This window comes from Oncorhynchus keta, chromosome 10, assembly GCF_023373465.1.
Source record: "Oncorhynchus keta strain PuntledgeMale-10-30-2019 chromosome 10, Oket_V2, whole genome shotgun sequence".
NCBI classification, from domain to species: Eukaryota; Metazoa; Chordata; class Actinopteri; order Salmoniformes; family Salmonidae; genus Oncorhynchus; species Oncorhynchus keta.
The window spans coordinates 61,334,585-61,353,808 of NC_068430.1; the positions used below are offsets into that span (position 1 = coordinate 61,334,585).

At 44.0% G+C, this 19,224-nt stretch overlaps 1 protein-coding gene across 4 annotated transcripts in view; it reads left to right on the plus strand.

Annotated features, from left to right (window-relative positions):
* LOC118389126 (signal-induced proliferation-associated 1-like protein 2) overlaps nucleotides 1–19,224 on the plus strand; it is a 101,887-nt gene that overhangs the window by 21,659 nt on the left and 61,004 nt on the right. For all 4 annotated transcript variants that reach the window (XM_052527430.1, XM_052527433.1, XM_052527432.1 and 1 more), the window contains exon 2: nucleotides 16,462–18,194. In XM_052527430.1, the coding sequence (XP_052383390.1) occupies nucleotides 16,727–18,194 (1,468 nt within the window). In that variant the 5' untranslated portion in view covers nucleotides 16,462–16,726. The remainder of the gene's footprint in view (nucleotides 1–16,461; nucleotides 18,195–19,224) is intronic.

The window sequence follows — 19,224 nt, forward strand, 5'->3', positions numbered from 1 at the left end:
GCTTCCCGTTCACTTCAGAGTTGACAGTGCAGGTGTTCTGGCTCCGCGGAGTGGGGAAACGGTAATTAAAGCTAGCGATGGCTAAATTGCTTACGTCGTTAGCGTTGCATGCAAGCAGCTTTAGGATGGGAGTTTTGAGAGTCCGCGAAGACAAATTAAGCACTTTATTTTTTATTTTTACCTTATTGTAGAGGATAGTTGCATGATAAAGGAAGCCTGTTTGATGAAACCTACAGTTGACTTTGTAAAGTTGGACAGCTCTGTTTTTTTCTTTCCCTAGATGAGGAATGGACATACCATACCCCTCCACTAGCATACACAGGAATGGACATACCATACCCCTCCACTAGCATACACAGGAATGGACAGACCATACCCCTCCACTAGCATACACAGGAATGGACATACCATACCCCTCCACTAGCATACACAGGAATGGACAGACCATACCCCTCCACTAGCATACACAGGAATGGAAATAACTTGCTGTCATTGAACTTCAGCTCGGCAGCCATATTTACGACACCTTTAAACAGTTTTATGTTTTGCTCCAGAGAAAGCCTTTCATTCTGTTACAACGTTTATGATCATTTGTGTGTACAGTAGGTACATTTTTTTTGGACCATGCCTTTATACACACACACACACACACACACACACACACACACACACACACACACACACACACACTTTAGCGTGGATTAATGTGTGCTCGCCTGACAGGCATGAAAGTCTTCCTGCTTTTAGGCTCTTGCCATCAAAGATGACGAGGTGAATACAGCATGATAAATCTTGAAAGCAAAGGCACCATCTCTTTATCTTTTTCTTCCAGCTTATCTCCTTTACACAGGGCCCTCTGGGAGAAAAAAAATCTGCCCTCTCCCCCCCTTCTGCCCACTCACACATACGCAACACACCCTTTATTCAAGTGGACCACGGACTCGTAGCTTGTTGACTTTGGCACAGCGGGCTGCCGAACAGTTGGCACGTCACTTCTTTAACATGGGAGTGTCAGGTGGTAGAAACATCTGCTGTCTATACCCCCCCAAACACTCCCACTCTTGGTTTCCCACACACATGCCCAACCACCAGATGTGTTGAAGCATTGCCACACTTTATACAGGCTTGAAAGAGCTTAAATTACAGTCTATCCCCCTCTAAAATGTTTTCCCAACAGGCCTTAAGCCAAACAGAGAGGCACATTCTGTCAATCAAATTCCTCTTCAATGATACGGTGCACGCCTTCCCAGACGACCGGTTGCTGTCTCTGAAGAAAATAGTCCAATCGGGTTGGTTGTTGCCTAGAGACGGGGAAGTAGAGAGGCATAAACATACTCGCTGTGATCATACAATCTCCATCTCTCCCTGTTTCTCTGCCTCATATACTTCCACTCTCTTCCCTATTCCATCATTGCCTAATCATTTGGTTACCCTTCCCTCTTTCCTGCACTATTTAACTTCAAAACCATGTGAATTATTGCATGTGAGAGTAGTTGAATGACCCTGCTTTCACACTCCAGCAGATCACTCAACTTGTGGCTGGCACTGCTTTCATCTGCACATGGTGGGTAACTAGGTCATGTTCGTTAGGTGACAATTAGAATAACACAGACTGAAACAGGGATGCACTACCTGTACTTGTCCAATAAGAAACTCATTTTTGTTTTCCATTGCAAAATGTTTGCATTGTGTGGTGGCCTATTGCACACATCAAGGGAGAATGACCGCACCCTCTCATTGAAGCCACGAAAGTTTAAGGCCAACAGCAGTACATATTGCATTGTCAGCAGAAAACAGGATCCTCCATTATAGTGAATTGAAAAACATTTGGGGAGTTTCTCCCATTCTGCAGATCCTCTCAAGCCCTGTCAGGTTGGATGGGGAGTGTCGCTGCACAGCTATTTTCAGGTCTCTCCAGAGATGTTCAAGTCCGGGCTCTGGCTGGGCCACTCAATGACATTTAGAAACTTGTCCCGAAGCCGTTCACCCGTTGTCTTGGCTGTAGGCTTAGGGCCATTGATCTGTTGAAAGGTTAACCTTCGCCCCAGACTGAGGTCCTGAGCGCTCTCTGTACTTTGTTCTATTAATCTTTCTCTCAATCCTGACTAGTCTCCCAGTCCCTGGTGCTGAAAAACATCCCCACAGCATGATGCTGCCACCACCATTCTTCACCGTAGGGATGGTATTGGCCAGGTGATGAGCCGTGCCTGGTTTCCTCCAGACATGATGCTTGGCATTCAGGCCAAAGAGTTCAATATTCCAACCTGAGCATCTTGTTTCTCATGGTCTGAGTCCTTTTATGTGCCTCTTGGCAAACTCCAGTGGGCTGTCTTGTGCCTTTTTTTTTACTGAGGAGTGGCTTCTGTCTGGCCACTCTACCATAAAGGTCTGATTGGTGGAGTGCTGCAGAGATGGTTGTCCTTCCGTCAGGTTTTTGGTCACCTCTCTGACCAAGGTCCTTCTCCCCAGATTGCTCAGTTTGGCTGGGCAGTTCCAAACTTCATCCATTTTAGAATGATGGAGGCCACTGTGTTCTTGGGCACCTTCAGTGCTGCATACTTTCTTTTTTTGGTACCCTTCCCCAGATCTGTGCCTCGACACAATCCTGTCTTGGAGCTCTACAGACAATTCCTTCAACATCGAGCTTGGTTTTTGCTCTGACACGCTCTGTCAACTGTGGGGCCTTGAATAGACCGATGTGCCTTTCCAAATGATTGACTTTACTTTTCAATTGACTTTACCACAGATAAACTCCAATCAAGTTGTAAAAGCATCTCAAGGACGATCAATGGAAACAGGATGCACCTGAGCTCAATTTCGAGTCTCATAGCAAATGGTCTGAATACTTATGTAAATAAGTATAAAAACCTGTTTTCACTTTGTCCTTAAGGGGTATTCTACCATTCAAAGGTTTGAGGTCACATAGAAATGTCCTTGTTTATTTGAAAGAAAATCACATTTTTTTGTCCATTTTAAAATAACATCAAATTGATACAGTGTAGACATTGTTCATGTTGTAAATGACTATTGTTGCTGGAAATGGCTGATAAGATATTCCTTTTTTAATTTGTATTTATCAGCAGCCATCACTCCAGTGTTCCAATGGCACTTTGTGTTAGCTAATCCTAGTATATCATTTTAAAAGGCTAATTGATTGTTAGAAAACCCTTTTGTAATTATGTTAGCACAGCTGAAAACTGTAGTTCCGATTTAAAGAAGCAATAAAACTAGCCTTCTTTGGAATAGTTGAGTATCTGGAGCATCAGCATTTGTGGGTTCAATTACAGGCTCAAAATGGCTAGAAACAAAGAACTTTCTTCTGAAACTCGTCAGTATTTTCTTGTTCTGAGAAAAGAAGGCTATTCCATGCGAGAATTTGCCAAGAAACTGAAGATCTCGTACAACGCTGTGTACTACTCCCTTCACAGAACAGCGCAAACTGTCTCTAACCAGAATAGAAAGAGTGGGAGGCCCCGGTGCACAACTGAGCTCGAGGACAAGTACATTGAAGTGTCTAGTTTGAGAAACAGACGCCTCACAAGTCCTCAACAGGCAGCTACATTAAATAGTACTCGCAAAACACCAGTCTCAACGTCCAAATTGTTGAGGCGACTTTGGGATGCTGGCATTCTTGGCAGCATCCCAAGGACATTTCTTAGTGACACGAATCTTTTGAACGGTAGTTTACGTTTTAGAATAAGGCTGGAACATAACAAAATGTGGAAAAGGTTAAGTGGTCTGAGTATTTTCCGACTGCACTGTATGTCATTGAACCAAATATTTTAAAATCACACACAGATATAAGGATAATTGAGTTTGTAATGGCAGCCTGCAGTACTCCGGTCGGCCATGAGTTACTCAATGAGAGTTTGCAACCTCACTTTCTAGAGTAGCTCAAACTGCTGCTGTTATGTTTCCATGAGATGCCATCTTAACCACTTTAATTTGGCTGTCTTCACATAGAAATGAGTGGTGTCACATGATTGATGGCTTTGTCCATTAATACATACCCTGATGAAGAGGATTATCCACACCCCCTCTTTCAAGTGGAAACTACTCCATATATATAAAATTGTGGACACCTTCAAATGAGTGGATTTGGCTATTTCAGTCACACCCATTGCTGACAGGTGTATAAAATCGAGCACAGAGCCATGCAATCTCCATAGACAAGCGTTGGCAGTAGAATGTCCTTACTTAAAAGCTCATTGACTTTCTACATAGTGCCGTCATAGAATGCCACCTTTCCAACAAATCAGTTCATCAAATTTCTGCCCTGTTTGAACTGCCCCGGTCAACTGTAAGTGCTGTTATTGTGAAGTGCAAACGTCTAGGAGCAACAACGGCTCAGCCGCCAAGTGGTAGGCCACACAAGCTCACAGAACGGGACCGCCAAGTGATGAAGCGCGCAGCGCATCTGTCCTCAGTTGTAACACTCACTACCGAGTTCCAAACTGCCTGTGGACGCAATGTCAGCACAGCTTGTCTCTAGATTGATTGATTAATTATGCTTCACCATCTAGCAGGTTGACGGATTAATATGGGTTTGGCAGATGCCAGGAGAACGCTACCTGCCCCAATGCATAGTGCTAAATGTAAAGTTTGGGGAAGGCCCTTTCCTGTTTCATCATGACAATGACCCCATGCACAAAGCGAGGTCCGTACAGAAATTATTTGTCGATCGGGATGTTCCAACATCTAGTGGAAAGCCTTCCCGGAAGAGTGGACCAGGTGTCCACATACTTTTGGTCATGTAGTGTATCTTGATAAACAGTCTGGGGTCACCAGGGTCATTCAGGTCTTTTTTAGTCTCTGGTTGTTGTGGCTGCAGAGTGAACGTGTCCAAATATGTATTAGGATATTGTTGGTGTTAGGAGAAGAAAAGGGTTGACCTAAAGACTGTCTTTCTCCTGTTCTCTATCTCCTTCCTATGTCTGTCGTTCGTTCTCCATTTGTATCTCTCCCCTCTTATTATTCCCCTTATTGCTTTTTCTCCCTCCTCTCTCCATCTTTATCAGTCCCACTCTTATTCCTTTTTTTTAAAATCCCCCCCACACACACACACACACAGTCCATTTACACACACTCCTCCCTCACACACAGAGATCATTTAAAAAATACAGACTTGTCTCCTGGAAAGTTTTCAATGGGGTGTGGAGAACAACCGCCGGTGATTCGTGTTTGTGTTAAATGTGGATTAGTATAATGGGAACCACACATTTTACGCCTAAGGAGAGTGGTTGAGGGTTAGACACCTAAATATGTTTTGAAGAGACAAGCCTTCTGAAAGCTTTTTACGAATCTGCTGTTGTGTGATTGAGCAAAAGACTGACAAAGTAATCCTAAAATTGTGACCACTGGGACTGGCTTTCGCTGACTTTTTTTTGTGGGCTTAAACCATTAACGTAGGCCTATGCCGTTGCAAAATCAAATGCTTCTAACCGAAAGTGAACTATATGCCGAGATCTTGCGTGGCGTTTTGAAGCACTCTGAAGCGATAAGTAACAATGACGCTAGTTTTAATATTGCATGTGTGCAGAGAAGCAGAGTGCGAAATACACTGTGACATTAGGGAAGGTGGGGACTGGTCTGTATTGAGTGCACACGCTTGCACCATTATTTTTATGGGCCTAATAATAAACACTTAATTTAAACAGTCAAAATGAATTACCAGTCATGGTATTTTCATCTGATTGTACAAAGTCAATTAATAAAAAAGTAGGGTGCATGTGCACTCTGAAATGATTCCAGTATACACAACTGCATGTATACTCGCACCAATTTATGAATGGACATCTGTAACATTCATTGATTTTTTACAATTGATTAGGCCTACATTAACTGATGCGTCTTGCTGACAAATTTACCTTTTTTTGTTGCTTGAAAAGCCGGGACACTTAAAATGCGTCTGAAACTGTTTTGGGAAAACGTAATGATCACCCTAACACACACGGTCAACTTATAAACCAGTCTAAAATGTGGATTACCATGCACTTTGAATAGGCCTACTGGTAGTGAATGTGTACTGGTAAAAATAACTTGTGCTTAATGTGTTAATGCTTGGAGTCTTTACAGATCATGTGACATAACACGACCTTTTCTTACATTTAATTACATTCATGACAGTGTAACGTGTCATTTTTAAACATTTAACAATTAAACTTAAACCCTGTATGAATCATTGATCTTAGCTATCTGGGAAAATGTCCTGCATGTGCAGCTATGCCTGCGTAACATGCCATTTATGTTTCACCGTGAAAACAGTTCTCACGGGCACAAATCCCAAAATAACGTAGGCCTATGCCGTTGCAAAATCGAATGCTTCTAACCTAAAGTGAACGATATGCCTACTGTCATTAACGTATATACCTGTTGGATGAATTGGATACGCATTGGTGTCCAGCTGTAGGCTAGTTGTCTAGTGTTAGTGTCAACCATCAGCTAATAAAGGAAAGAAAACATATTTCTAGAAAATCAAATACTTTTACTAAGAACACCAGTACCCGCATGCACCTGAAACAAAGCAATGAGCACTAAACAGCTGACTGACAAAAGCCAACAATGGTAAATCAAAAGCTTTTTAAAGACGCATGGCAAACCAATGTTGAAAATGAGGAAGTACAAAGCAAACCCTATGTGTAAAGGAGCTCAGCTGTGGCTGAAATTCAGCACTACTGAATGGACAGTGCCACCACATACAAACGGTTTAAACCATGACTGAGAGGTGGGGGTGTTTTCACGTTTATTTTCATATTTACCGCTGTAAAATATACCACTGCATTTTAAGCATGTAGAAGAATTATTAAATTAGCATTATTTACAGCTCCCCCCCCCACCCTAGAGTCTAAACAAACTGAACGAAATTTCTCTTTTTGCCTGTTTTAGGTTGCACCAGACAGACGTTTTCAGGGCTTGATTCACAGAATCAAGCCCACATCTGCATCAAACCTTGTATTGCAAGATGTTTATACGGTTAAGACCAGTGTAAAACGGATGAAGTAGTGTTACTTATTGACTTAGAGACCGATCTCTCTAGTCTGTCTAAATGGAGGCACTGGTGGCGGTGTACTTGAGGATTAAGTAGAAGCATCATGCTCTTGTCGAGGATGTTTCTCTTAGACTTTGGTTGATCCCAGATGATCTCTCGTCAGACTTGGTAACGCTTCCAAAACACGCTTCCAAGTGAAAGGGAGTGGGGAGGTGAATTTAGTGCAGACACACACACACACACACACACACACACACACACACACCGGCCAAAATCGCGACCTCCGCTTGTGATCTCTATGAAAAATCTCTCTCCCTCCATACCTTTGTCCTATTCTTTCGCTGAAATCCACAGGAAGTCAAAAATATGCAGCCACAGCATATGGCCCATAGAAGGTCCTATTTGAAGCTCTGAAAGCACCAGATCCTTTGCCTCCTCTGCGTCTTTCTAAACCTCAGGAATTTAAAGGGGTGCAATTCTTTTTATTTTGTCCCCCAGAATAAATTGAAAGGTCCTTCTTCAATCCTGCTGTTCCCCCTCTAAAGGCTCTTTCAGTCCTTCAGAAATTGGGGGTTTGCGCCGTGAACTGGGGTTATTGTGGGCGACACAATCAGGTTGTATCTGTCGTCCTGATAAGCTGAATGTCACGGTGTCCATTTTCTCTATACACATGCTAATGCCTCCCAATCAGTTCGGCAGTTGGAGATGTTGTCAAAAGGAGGATAGAGGATTATCAGTAGGGGCGAAGCTACACGAGCTGCAATCAGGCATTCACTCCATTTAATTTTTTTCTTCCTCTTGTCAGTCTCTCGCTCTCTCTCATGTACTATATATTCACTACGGAAGGAAAAAAACAGACAAGCAGCTGCCCTAATTGCGGGTCAAATCTTTACCAGTGGAGGTAATAAGAGAAGAGCCGTGGCATTATTCATAATGTGAATGAATCATTAAAAAGGCAACCCGATTTTGGTTGAAAAAGACAGAAAAAGCCTAATTACATTTAGTTAATTGCATTTGACATGGTCTCACTACCTCTTCACAAAAGTTTAAAATGTAAAAGATTCAGTGTTTTATAGAATCTTAAACCTCAATTTTTTTATGCAGATAAATAATAGAGCAGTACATGAAATTCCATATGTTTGGGTAGGATGGCAGCTGTGTTGTCTACTATTAGTGTCTCAGGTTGTTTGCATGTACAGGTGGGTGGGTGTGTTGGGCTCATTTCCATATGGAAGTGTCAAAGAAATCATCATGTTGTTTGTTTACGGCAATGTCAACTTTCAGGTTTTCCTATGCATCCATCTTAACTGTAATAACTCATCTGTTGGAACTTATTGCCATTTTCCAGTGACAAAACGAACCTTGTACTCTTGTGAAAATCCCTCTTGAATCAGTAGAACTACTAAATCTGCGCCTCTCCTACCGTAGCTACACAGTTGCCAAGTCTTGCTTCTCTTGCCAACTGGGAAGGTGTCCGTCCCCACCCCACCCCATCCCGCCGCCTCACTCCATTGTGTGAGTCGTCTGATCGTGAAAGGGTGTCAGTTGAGAGACGATGCAGCAGGACAGCCTACATGTGTGGTTATGGAAATGAGGTGATTCCTTTGCCAAAGGAACATTGGGGACAGGAGTTGTGGGGTTGAGAGTTTCGGGGAGGGGGGAGGGTGTCGGCATTTGTTCAGGGAGGACACACACTGGGGGTAGCTAGCTCCACATCCCGTCCCACTCACAGTAGGGTGTGAGGGGAGTCTCGCTAGCTCTCTGTTCAGTGCTCCCTCTCAGTCACCAGATGGTTGACTATTCTGGGGGTGGATGGATGTACTTCTACTTAAAGGTGTTATTGTTTGACAACTAGGCCTAGCTATAGGCCGATATGGGATGACTGACTTGACTTCATTCGGGCAAAGCAGAGCGACTGGAATGCAACCAAGCTACCTGCTGCTCTGTTTTTTTCTTTCTTCTCCTTTTTCATCTTCGTAGGAGACTTCAGTTGCCGCCTCTCTTTCTCCTATTTTTCATTAGCATTCTAGCATGAATGATTCCTCCTCGTTCCCACCCAATGGGGTTAATTTTATGTCAACAGACAATGCAACAGGCGGCTTTCCTCAAATATCTCTCTGGGAAAATCCCGGCAGTAAATAGGCTTGCAAAAAAACAGCCTCTCCGTCTTCTCGTTTCGCTCTCCCCCTCTGTCGCTGCTTCCATTGTCATTGGAGATAGCACACTGCCCTTTTAGTATAAAATCAATATCGAAATGAAAGGGAACACCAAGGCTTTGTGCGTGCACAGGGCTTGTTCTTGTATGTTTTGTGCACACCCTCCTATGTGCCCAGGAGCAAAGTGTCTGCAACAGCATCAAGTGACGAGCCCAAAACCAGCCGTGTTATGAGTGGCAACCCAACTGATGTCATCAACCGAGGGCTGACCCATTTCTTTTGTGTTTCTTGTTACGCAGCAAACAGTTACCACCACGCAGACACATTTGTCCACAGGCCTGTGAATGCTGTAAAGTTCATATTTGTGTAGCAGCTGTACTGTTTAGTGGAGAGAATTAAAAAATACATTTTTTTTAAAATGTCTTCCTACTGTTTTCCTTGCTGTGTGGTAAGATGCAGTGACACCGTTTTACCTCGAGCACCTGTCCTTTCCAAACAATGCCTGACCAACCTGCAAGCCTTTTTAATCTGTATCTTCAGGCTCACCTGTAGTCCATTTCCTCAAACAGTCTCGTTCCAGACCGTGTTCCCTTCACAAACAGGGCTTTTCCCCTGGTCTTGTCTTCAAGCGCATATTTTTAAAATGATGCTCTCAATGGATTGATGCTGCCTTTTTCAGGTGATTTCGTAGTTTTTATATTTCAACGAATTGCAAAAACCTAAGCCATTTCACGAAGAGTCTGCTGCTTACATAGTGGCCCCCCAGGACTAAGTTTTGGGTTCGGTGTGCTGACGTTTAAAAACGAAACAGGAAATGCATGGCACATGATTTGAGCTTTTATAGGTAGACACAGCAACAGATATGCAGATGAAATGTTTTGGGTCTTGGGCATCCCATCCTTGTGCTATAGTTATGAAACTAGTTCCAAATTGTATGGTAACAACACAGTCACATCCCCGTCTGGTCCTTAGCCTCTAAGAGAGTGGCATTGTTGCATGCTGCAAGGCATATGGTAGGCATTACGTTAAAAGGTCTAAATTAGAATAACTGAGCCTTAACACACTTAATTGCCCCCGAATTCCAATGCTTCCTGTTAAGGGAAATAAGGAGAACAACGTGGGAGTGTTTCTCAGCATGAGAAGTCCAGATGGGGGAGTTGAACAAAATGTCAGACCCCCTAAAAGAAACAAACAGAAGTCAACACTGTCCTAGTCCAGCAGTTCCATCTCAGCTGGGAGCTCCTTGCGTGGGCTCTTAAGCGATCGAGCCTGGAGAACCATGTTGCTAGTCAAACATTAGCCCAACATACAGTTCCCATAACTTGTTGAAAGATGTCATCAGTGCTTTATCTATGCAAACAAACCCCCTTATCTTGGTTCCACCTGGCAGCTTGCCTAGAGCTCAGCTGTGGAGGGTTGTGTTGGCCGGGGGGTTAGCTCGCAGGGAGGAAAGGGCTTCTGGTGAGTTCTGGCCTTGATTTATTTGAACAGCTGATCCAAGTCAACTGGGCCAGTCAGCAGAGCCAGAACATAGCCATCCCACTTTCAATAAAAGTCTACGAGAGCTTTATTGGCAGCCCCTCGCATTGACTACTTGGTTTGCCAAAAACTGCTGGAGACTGCAGACATAGGCTGATTTGGAAGTAATGATACAGTACTTTATTCTTCAACATGAATACCTGTAACATGTACATTAGGATATGGAAGAGCAGCCACTGTGAGAAGCCAATAAACGTACAACCTGAAATTACGTAATTTCAACTAGCTTTGCCCAGTTTTGCTATTGGGGTTTGGCTATTGGGGTAAAAGGTATATTTACTCTGCTACTGTGATATGTAAATAGCCCTTGGCCCAACCTTTTGAAGTAGCCCAGGGTGGGTGCTGAGGGGTATACTGCAAAGCAGGATCAATGAGTTAGCCAGCTAACTTTGTTCAACAACCATAAATAAATTTAAATGAACAAATCTAAACTTAATTAATTAAGAAATCTAAACTTTTGTGTTTTTGGTTGTTGACTCGATTAGACTATGGCCATTTCAAAGTATTTAGGCAAGTTAGTTGGCAAGCTTATTGATCCTGCTTTGTAGTATACCCCTGTGGTCTATTTTATATAGTAAACAGAAAGACCGACAGAAGAGAACATATCCACAACAATAACAAAACCAATGTTAACGCCCAGATGCACTATTCCCCCCCCCCCCAGAACCTTCCCAGGGGTCCGTCTTTCATTTAGCCCCTGCGGAGCCATCGGTGTTTACGTTCACTTCCTTGATGTTCTGCATTTACTGTCTTTGTTTATTTTTGGCCTTGCTCCATACCTTCATTGGGCCCACCTACTGCCACTGCCCCTCTTCACTAGCTACAACCCCGCAACTAAACCATGTTCTCGACAGACGACCAACCTCTCCCACCCCACAACCAAACTGCCTTCTTGAGGGAGTAGTCATTTGAAACTAAACACATACTATTTTGCCTCTGCTTCAGGAATCAAAATCAAACGTACACGTGTGTCGTGGTGGAGTGCATATTGGAGGACCGCACTGGAATGTGTATATGAACTGATCCCTGTCTGTACCCCACCCTGCCTGCCTGCCTCCGCTTGGAATAAATCCTGGAGAAACCCCCCCCTGACACGGACGGCTGGGTGTATCTCGTAGTTCTTCCAGGGGCCTGAATGCCTGGGTGCTTAGTGCACCTAACAAGGCAAAGCAGACGAGCAGTGGGAGGATGGATGGTGAACCCGCTACCTTACCCTCACACATCAATAAGACGGAGCTATGTGAGTTCCAGGGTGGATTGCCAGTTAAAGGGATGCACCCATGTATGGTGTTGGAAGCAGGCTTGACGCCGTTGTATTCTTGCCCCCTGGTTTGGATACGGTCAATGGTAAAGATAAAGCTCACATTGGACCATTTTTGTCCATCAGGGCCAAAACAGCCAATCAAATAACTTCTACATTTATTCCGGGTGGTTTACCTTTCATTTCACATGAGGGCTGAATTCCTGGAGTGGAGTGAGACTTTTTAATAATAGGTTATACAGGCTGGCGGGTGTCGACTACAGTACAAGTGGCCATTGTTTGGTTGGAACATCTCTTTCTAAATTGGAACTCATTCTGAGGGATGACATCAAAAAAGGGGAAATGTCAAAGTAGAACAAAGGAATGGCGGCGTTGTCTTGTCTCTGGGGCTTTTGGAACTGGACAGCGTAAGCTTCCACTGCTCACTGACCTCCTTTCTCTGTCGTTGTTTTTGCCCACCTCATCATACCTCAAAGTGGAGGTCCGTCCGTCTGTCTGCCTTTTCTAAATCTGTACCCAATGTTCCCAAAGGACATCGCCACTTGCGCCAGTGAGCTCGTTCCCGTGGTTAATGAAGTCTGATGACAAACGGACTGCATGAGCATTTCCAAAATGTCACTGAAGAACTGTACTACTGAACATAATAGCTTCATCGCATAAGATTATAGCTCAAGTACAGTTTTCAGATCACGTATAAATCTATAGTTCAGTGTAACTGTATGTGAAATTGATTTGAGCCATGCAGACAGACATAACAAGTACAGACCTCTGCAGCCAGCAACGGGTTAGGCCTAGCTCATTTCTAGATGCCACACACCATTCATCTCAAATCACGGAATCCAATATCCAGTACTGACATCCACTTCACTGTACCCCTGTCAGGGTACACGGGAGTGTCCATTCTATAGATTTCAACCAAAACAACATTACCCTGCCTCCCAGCCAAATGTTGCCCCCAGACCATCTCACTACCCTAGCATTTGCGCCGTTCTCTCATTGATTGCCGTTATGTTTGGGTGAACGACCAGCTCTGTGTGCCCCGCTGGTTCGTGGAACCAACTGGAGCAGTTCTGTCATTAACCAGCAGTGGCGAGACTGTAGCCTACATTCAGGCTGATGTTTGATGGACGGTGTCATCTGTTCATTTGTGACCACGTTTGTCTGTTTTTTATTTGTTTTCTTTCCCCCGTTTTAGATGGTCTTATTTTAAAGACCATCTGGGATGGACTGATGCCCGCACACAATGTTTGTGCAATTTATCTGACTCTTGATAATTACTATTTGTTTGTAATTGCAATTGTCGGTCTCTCCATAACATCATATTGCTTAATTTAGTGCTGTATGTACTTTTTTGTACCCCAAAAAAATGAGACGTATTACAACACAAACATTGACATATTGAAGAATCAAGAGTCCGATGCAGTGCAGCATCATACTTTAGCTTGTCCAAACTTCCAGCATCAGTCAGACCCGACTGCAGCATCAGTCAGACTCTTGATGGCCAATAGGAAGTATACATACTGATATGTAAAGCAGTATGAAATTGTAGTTCTAAACCGTATCCACGTGATTCGGCTTTGTAGATCAAATAACTGACTCAAGCCTTAGAACCAAAGTTGTCCTCTTATGGCAAGGCAGGAACCTTTCAGAAGATTCATGACGAGTACTGAAGGGGGAAAAAAGGATGTGTCGCAAGCCGTTTTCATCTCACGCTTTCATGATCTGTTTGCTCTCAAGCGGTCGGACATCAAGGCCATGCATTTTTAATGAGGACCCTTTTCTCATATTGCATCTCTTCCTCATTTTATTCGGGTGTTTTTAATAATGGAATAGGGCATCATTGGGGGCGGATGGCATCGGTTGCTCCGCCTTGGGCCCCCTCAGTGTTCCGTGTCCAATCGTAGCACGGCTGCATCTGTAGTGATTGCAAATAACTTTTACACCTTGATGTTATGAATGCTTAATGCTCTTTTTAAACAGCCGTCTGTTAGAGGTGTTTTTGCACGGATTCGTTCGCAATAGTCGGTCTGGCTCTTGCTGAGACTATTTAGACTAGTTTATAATCAAACAAAGGTCCAGTTGGAATGGATGTGGCACTTTCAAAGTATCCTATAACAAACCCAAGATGAGTTAATTTTTTTGTACACTATTTAAGGTAACCTTAATTCAAATGAGCATCCAATTAGTAACATTCAATACAATGAGGCAAGAGACACAGATGAAAGGATAAGGTCTCTTTATCCTCAAAGGGTAGGGGACTTTTCCGTCTGGTATTGGGGCCTATGTTGTGAATAGGGTGACATTTGGGATGTATTCAGACTGGTATTTTCCAACATTGTATTAGCAACATAGCTCAGGCAGTAGGAAACGCTCTCATCCATTTATATGCAGATGAAACCGTCTTATACTCAGCTGGCCCCTTCCTGGATTGTATGTTAGAAACGCTCTACAACAAAGCTTTCTTAGTGTCCAACAAGCTTTCCCTGCCTTTAACCTTGTTCTGAACCACTCCAAAACAAAGGTCATGTGGTTTGGTAGTAAGAATGCCCCTCTCCCCACAGGTGTAATTACTTCATCTCAGGGTTTAGAGCTTGAGGTAGTTACCTCATACAAGTACTTGGGAGTATAGCTAGATGGTACACTGTCCTTCTCTCAGCACATCAACACTGCAGGCTAAAGTTAAATCTAGACTTGGTTTCCTCTATTGTAATCGCTCCTCTTTCACCCCAGCTGCCAAACTAACCCTGATTCAGATGACCATCCTACCCATGCTAGATTACGGAGGCGTAATTTATAGATTGGCAGGTAAGGGTGCTCTCGACCAGCTAGATGTTCTTTACCATTCGGCTATCAGATTTGCAACCAATGCTCCCAAAGCGTACACGTCCTTGGGTCGCTCGTCTTTTCAGTTCGCTGTAGCTAGCGACTGGAACGAGCTGCAACAAACACTCAAACAGGACAGTTTTATCTCAATCTCTTCATTCTAAGACTCAATCATGGACACTCTTACTGACCGTTCTGGAGGCTTTGTGTGATATATTGTCGTCTCTATTTTCTTGCCGTTTGTGCTGTTGTCTGTGCCCAATAATGTTTGTTCCCTGTTTTGTGCTGCTACCATGTTGTGCTGCTACCGTACTGTATTGTCATGTGTTCCTACCATGCTATGTTGTTGTCATAGGTTTCTCTTTAGGTAGTGTTGTCTCTCCTATCGTGATGTGTATTTTGTCCTAAATTATTTTTAATCCCCGCCCCCGCAGGAGGCCTCTTGTTAGGCCGTCATTGTAAGTAGGAATTTGTTCTTAACTGACTTTTTTTTAAATTTTTTTTTTTTAAATGTTTACCTTTATTTAACTAGCAAGTCAGTTAAGAACATATTCTTATTTTCAATGACGGCCTGGGAGCAGTGGGTTAACTGCCTGTTCAGGGGCAGAACGACAGATTTGTACCTTGTCAGCTCGGGGGTTTGAACTCAACCTTCCGGTTACTAGTCCAACGCTCTAACCACTAGGCTATGCTGTTGCCCAGTTATAAAAAGGTTAAATAAAAAAATACGAATATACCCCCCTAGTGTTAATTCTGTCGACGTTTACTACAGGAAATTGAGAATTATGGATATTCAAATCCGGAATGAATAACATTTCTCCTTGTTCATGAACATTGTAGCCTATTTTTGAAATAAATCCTCTGAATAATCTAACTACCTTAACATCAACACCCCCACTCTTTTTTAAAAAATGTAATAGGGGCAATTCCACAGTAATGTCGTCACAGTTCCAATTAGTATGACTTTCAAATGCATACAGTACTTATCAGGAAGGTTGAAATGTTGGTCACATGTTCACACGGTTAATCACATTCTAAGACGACTAACCACATACTGGTTAAGTTGGCTGTTTTCTGATGTTTTCTGAAATCCTGCCCTCCTCAACTTTAAAATTTTAAGTGAGTCCACTGTCCAGAGGCAGTATGATAAATAGTTGACTTTGAGAGAGATAGAGGATGATTCATATGACATTGTTACTCCTCTCTAAGACCTGGAAGGCATTCATTGTGAGTTTAAGAAGTGTTCGCTCAATGCATAACATTTTTCTATGTTGTTGCATAGACGGTTTGTCATGTTACATTAATACAGATCAGATGACTGCGATAAATCTTTCAAATTCGACAAGGTTGTGGGCCATTCACAGGCATGTAGCTCACAGCAGAATTATTGCAAATGAGCCATTGAACTTGAAAAGGCCTTTCATCTTTCAGCCACACCATTCCCACAATGTTAAAAGCTGCCAAAAACCCTATCAAAGCAATACAAGTGTCTTTTTGTTCTAGTATTGGTACATGGGCATTGTTTGTAGGCCTTCAGTCCGATTGATTAAACCGAAATAGCAATGAAATGTCTATTGGTGTTCATTATGTTTAGGCCTTTGCACAAATTGAAGGTGAAATGCAATTTTAGGTCTGTTTTTATTTTGATGTTATAATTTTAATGAAATTAATCATGTCATGTTTCTCACTTTAAGATCTGAATCCACGAAGGATCACCATGTGGCTGTTATTGGCTTGATGTGGACGAGGAAAGGATCTTCACCTTCTATGCTGCACTGCCCTTCAGAGACCTGAGCAGATCTGTCAATCTAATCCTTTTCTATGGATTATGGACCTGGCGAAGTGAAATCCCAGATTTGGGTTTTGTCTAATACTACATGGTAGCAGTTTCCATAACAAATGGCTTGTATTGGAAACCAGTCATGAAATTTGGGACTGTAAGGTGCCTGTACACAGGATATGAGTGTGCCTAGCCTCTGGACTGAGGATATAGCTAATCTTGCTGGAGTAGCTAGCAAACCAAAGGGCTCCAATTATTTCATGCAGTCGGACAACCTGTTCAACAAGAAACTCCAAGCGTTAAAGGGGCCTATGGGACCTCCAAACGCCAACGTGCAAGGAACGCCAGCCATGCCCAAGATGGGTGTCCGTGCGAGGGTGTCGGACTGGCCCCAGCGAAAGGATGGCTGGGAGTCACAGCCTCCGCCACGCTATGACAGCCTGGTGCCGACCTTCCAGAAGGGACCGTCAAAACTTAGCACAGAGGTCATCCTCCAAAAGAGCCAGGAGTTGCTCAGTACTGAGTTCCCAGAGACCAAGTATCCGCTATGCGACCTCCTGAGCCACTCCCCTATGAAGGGCTTCCCCGGGATCAAGAGGAGCAACAGTGAGGTCACCATTAGCGACATCGGCGCTGAGGACTTGGATCACACCACCATCAACCCCAACACTGGGGCCACCTTGCGCCGTGAGTATGGGAGCACATCATCTCTCGACAAGCAGGGTCTGTCCGGCGCCAGCGAAGGCTTTGTGGGCACCCTGAGGGGCTACCACATGGAGGACCGCTCGGACCAACCCAGTGCGCCTCCTCCACAGAGTTTCCCGGAGCTGCTGCGTCTCAACACCACTCTGTCGCCCAGCCTACAGACGGCCACCCAGATTGCGCGAGGTGACATTGTCTGCATCCCGGGCTATGACTACGTGGACAGCTCCCTGCTCTACAGCCGTGAGCGGGAGAAGTCCTTCCTCCAACGCATGAAGGCGGAGAAGGCCGACACCTCCATCTTCCGGAGGCTGCGGAACGTGAAGAGCGAGGGCGAGTACCTGGACCAGGAGGACGGAGGGCGCTTCGGAAGGCCCCTGAGCTTCCAGAAGTGCTTCGCCCACTACGACGTGCAGAGCGTCCTCTTCAACATCAGCGAGGCGGTGGCCAACCGCGCCGACCTGGGTCGCAGGAAGAATACTACCACTGGGGCATCGGCCGCCTCTCAGTGCCAGGCCCCGGCTTCTGGGCTGGGAGACAGCGCCACGCCAATTCCCATCTGTGAGTCTCCCATAGGCAGCTGCGAGGAGCTGGGTCACAAGGCCAGCATGGACGCAGATGAGGGGGATGGGAAGAGCAATACCCTGGTGCTCAGCTGCCCGTACTTCCGTAACGAGACTGGTGGCGAGGGCGAGAGAAGGGTGGCCCTGAGCAAAGCCAGCAGCGCCAGCTATGGGAGTGGAGACTATGCTCCAAGCTATGGGGGTGGAGGACAAGGCTACTCTGTGGAATCATCGCTCAGCACCCGGTGCACCAACGCAGGGGTGTCGGTGCTCGAGGTGTCAAGGGAGAGCCAGGCCTTCCACAGGGACATGTACAAGCGCTACATAATTGAACACATTGACCAGGGGGCTTACTACTACCACAAGTACTTTTACAATAAAGGTAAGAGAGGCATCGACTACCTACCTAATACTAAATTGTTTCCTTACTACAAAGTACTCTAGCAACTTAAAGAAAGATCCAGATGGGGCTTTTCAGTTTTTTCAAGTTAATTTACGATGTGCTTTGCAGTGTTTACAAATGCACAACGCTAGCAGTCACGCCATAGAATCGAGCAATGTGTAGCTAAATTTGAGCGTTTCTGAAAATCTATGACCTGCTCATTGAATGAGGAAATCGTTTTACTGGAGTAGACATCAACATGATACCTGAGATAGCAGGGTACATGTAAAATCTGCAATTTTCCACTTTGCATTTTGGACTGCATAAGTCTAGCTTGTTAGTTGACCGTGACTTCCGTGGCACTTAGATGTCCCATATGTCAGTGCGTGACATTGCCTGAGGTGAACAACTCTTGAAGCTAGTCACCCTTGAGTCACCGCCGCAATGCAGTGCATGAGTTTTTCCCTCTACATTTGTCAGTATCCAAGATGTTGCTAATAGCTTTTTTACAGCCATTTTACAGACTTGAACTAAACTTGAAGATGAGCGATTCCATGCCTGCGTAGGTGGAAAATGTTTTTGGTATCTCAGATTGTTCTAGCAATCCTCACATAGAAACTTCGTTGGGAGGAAGAATGTTTGACATGCATTTGACATTAGTATCACGTTCATGAAAGATCATAAATCATGATGTAAATGTCCATTTCAGGCCCTTTCTAGATCTTTACATGCCTGCCTTATGATCTGTGAACCGTACATGATACAGACATCTTGTTGTCATTATACTCCTCATTTCCATCCACAGTTATTATGTGAGTAAAGTCATACGTGAGTGTGGTGTGTGTGTGTGTGTGTAGAAACTGGAAGTTTCGGGATAATTATTATTTATTTTTTTACCTTTTATTTAACTAGGCAAATCAGTTAAGAACAAATTCTTATTTACAATGACAAAATCTGGAAAAAGTCCAGGAGTCTGAATACATTTCAAATGCACTTTATTGAATATTATGTGTATCCTATCAATTAAAAT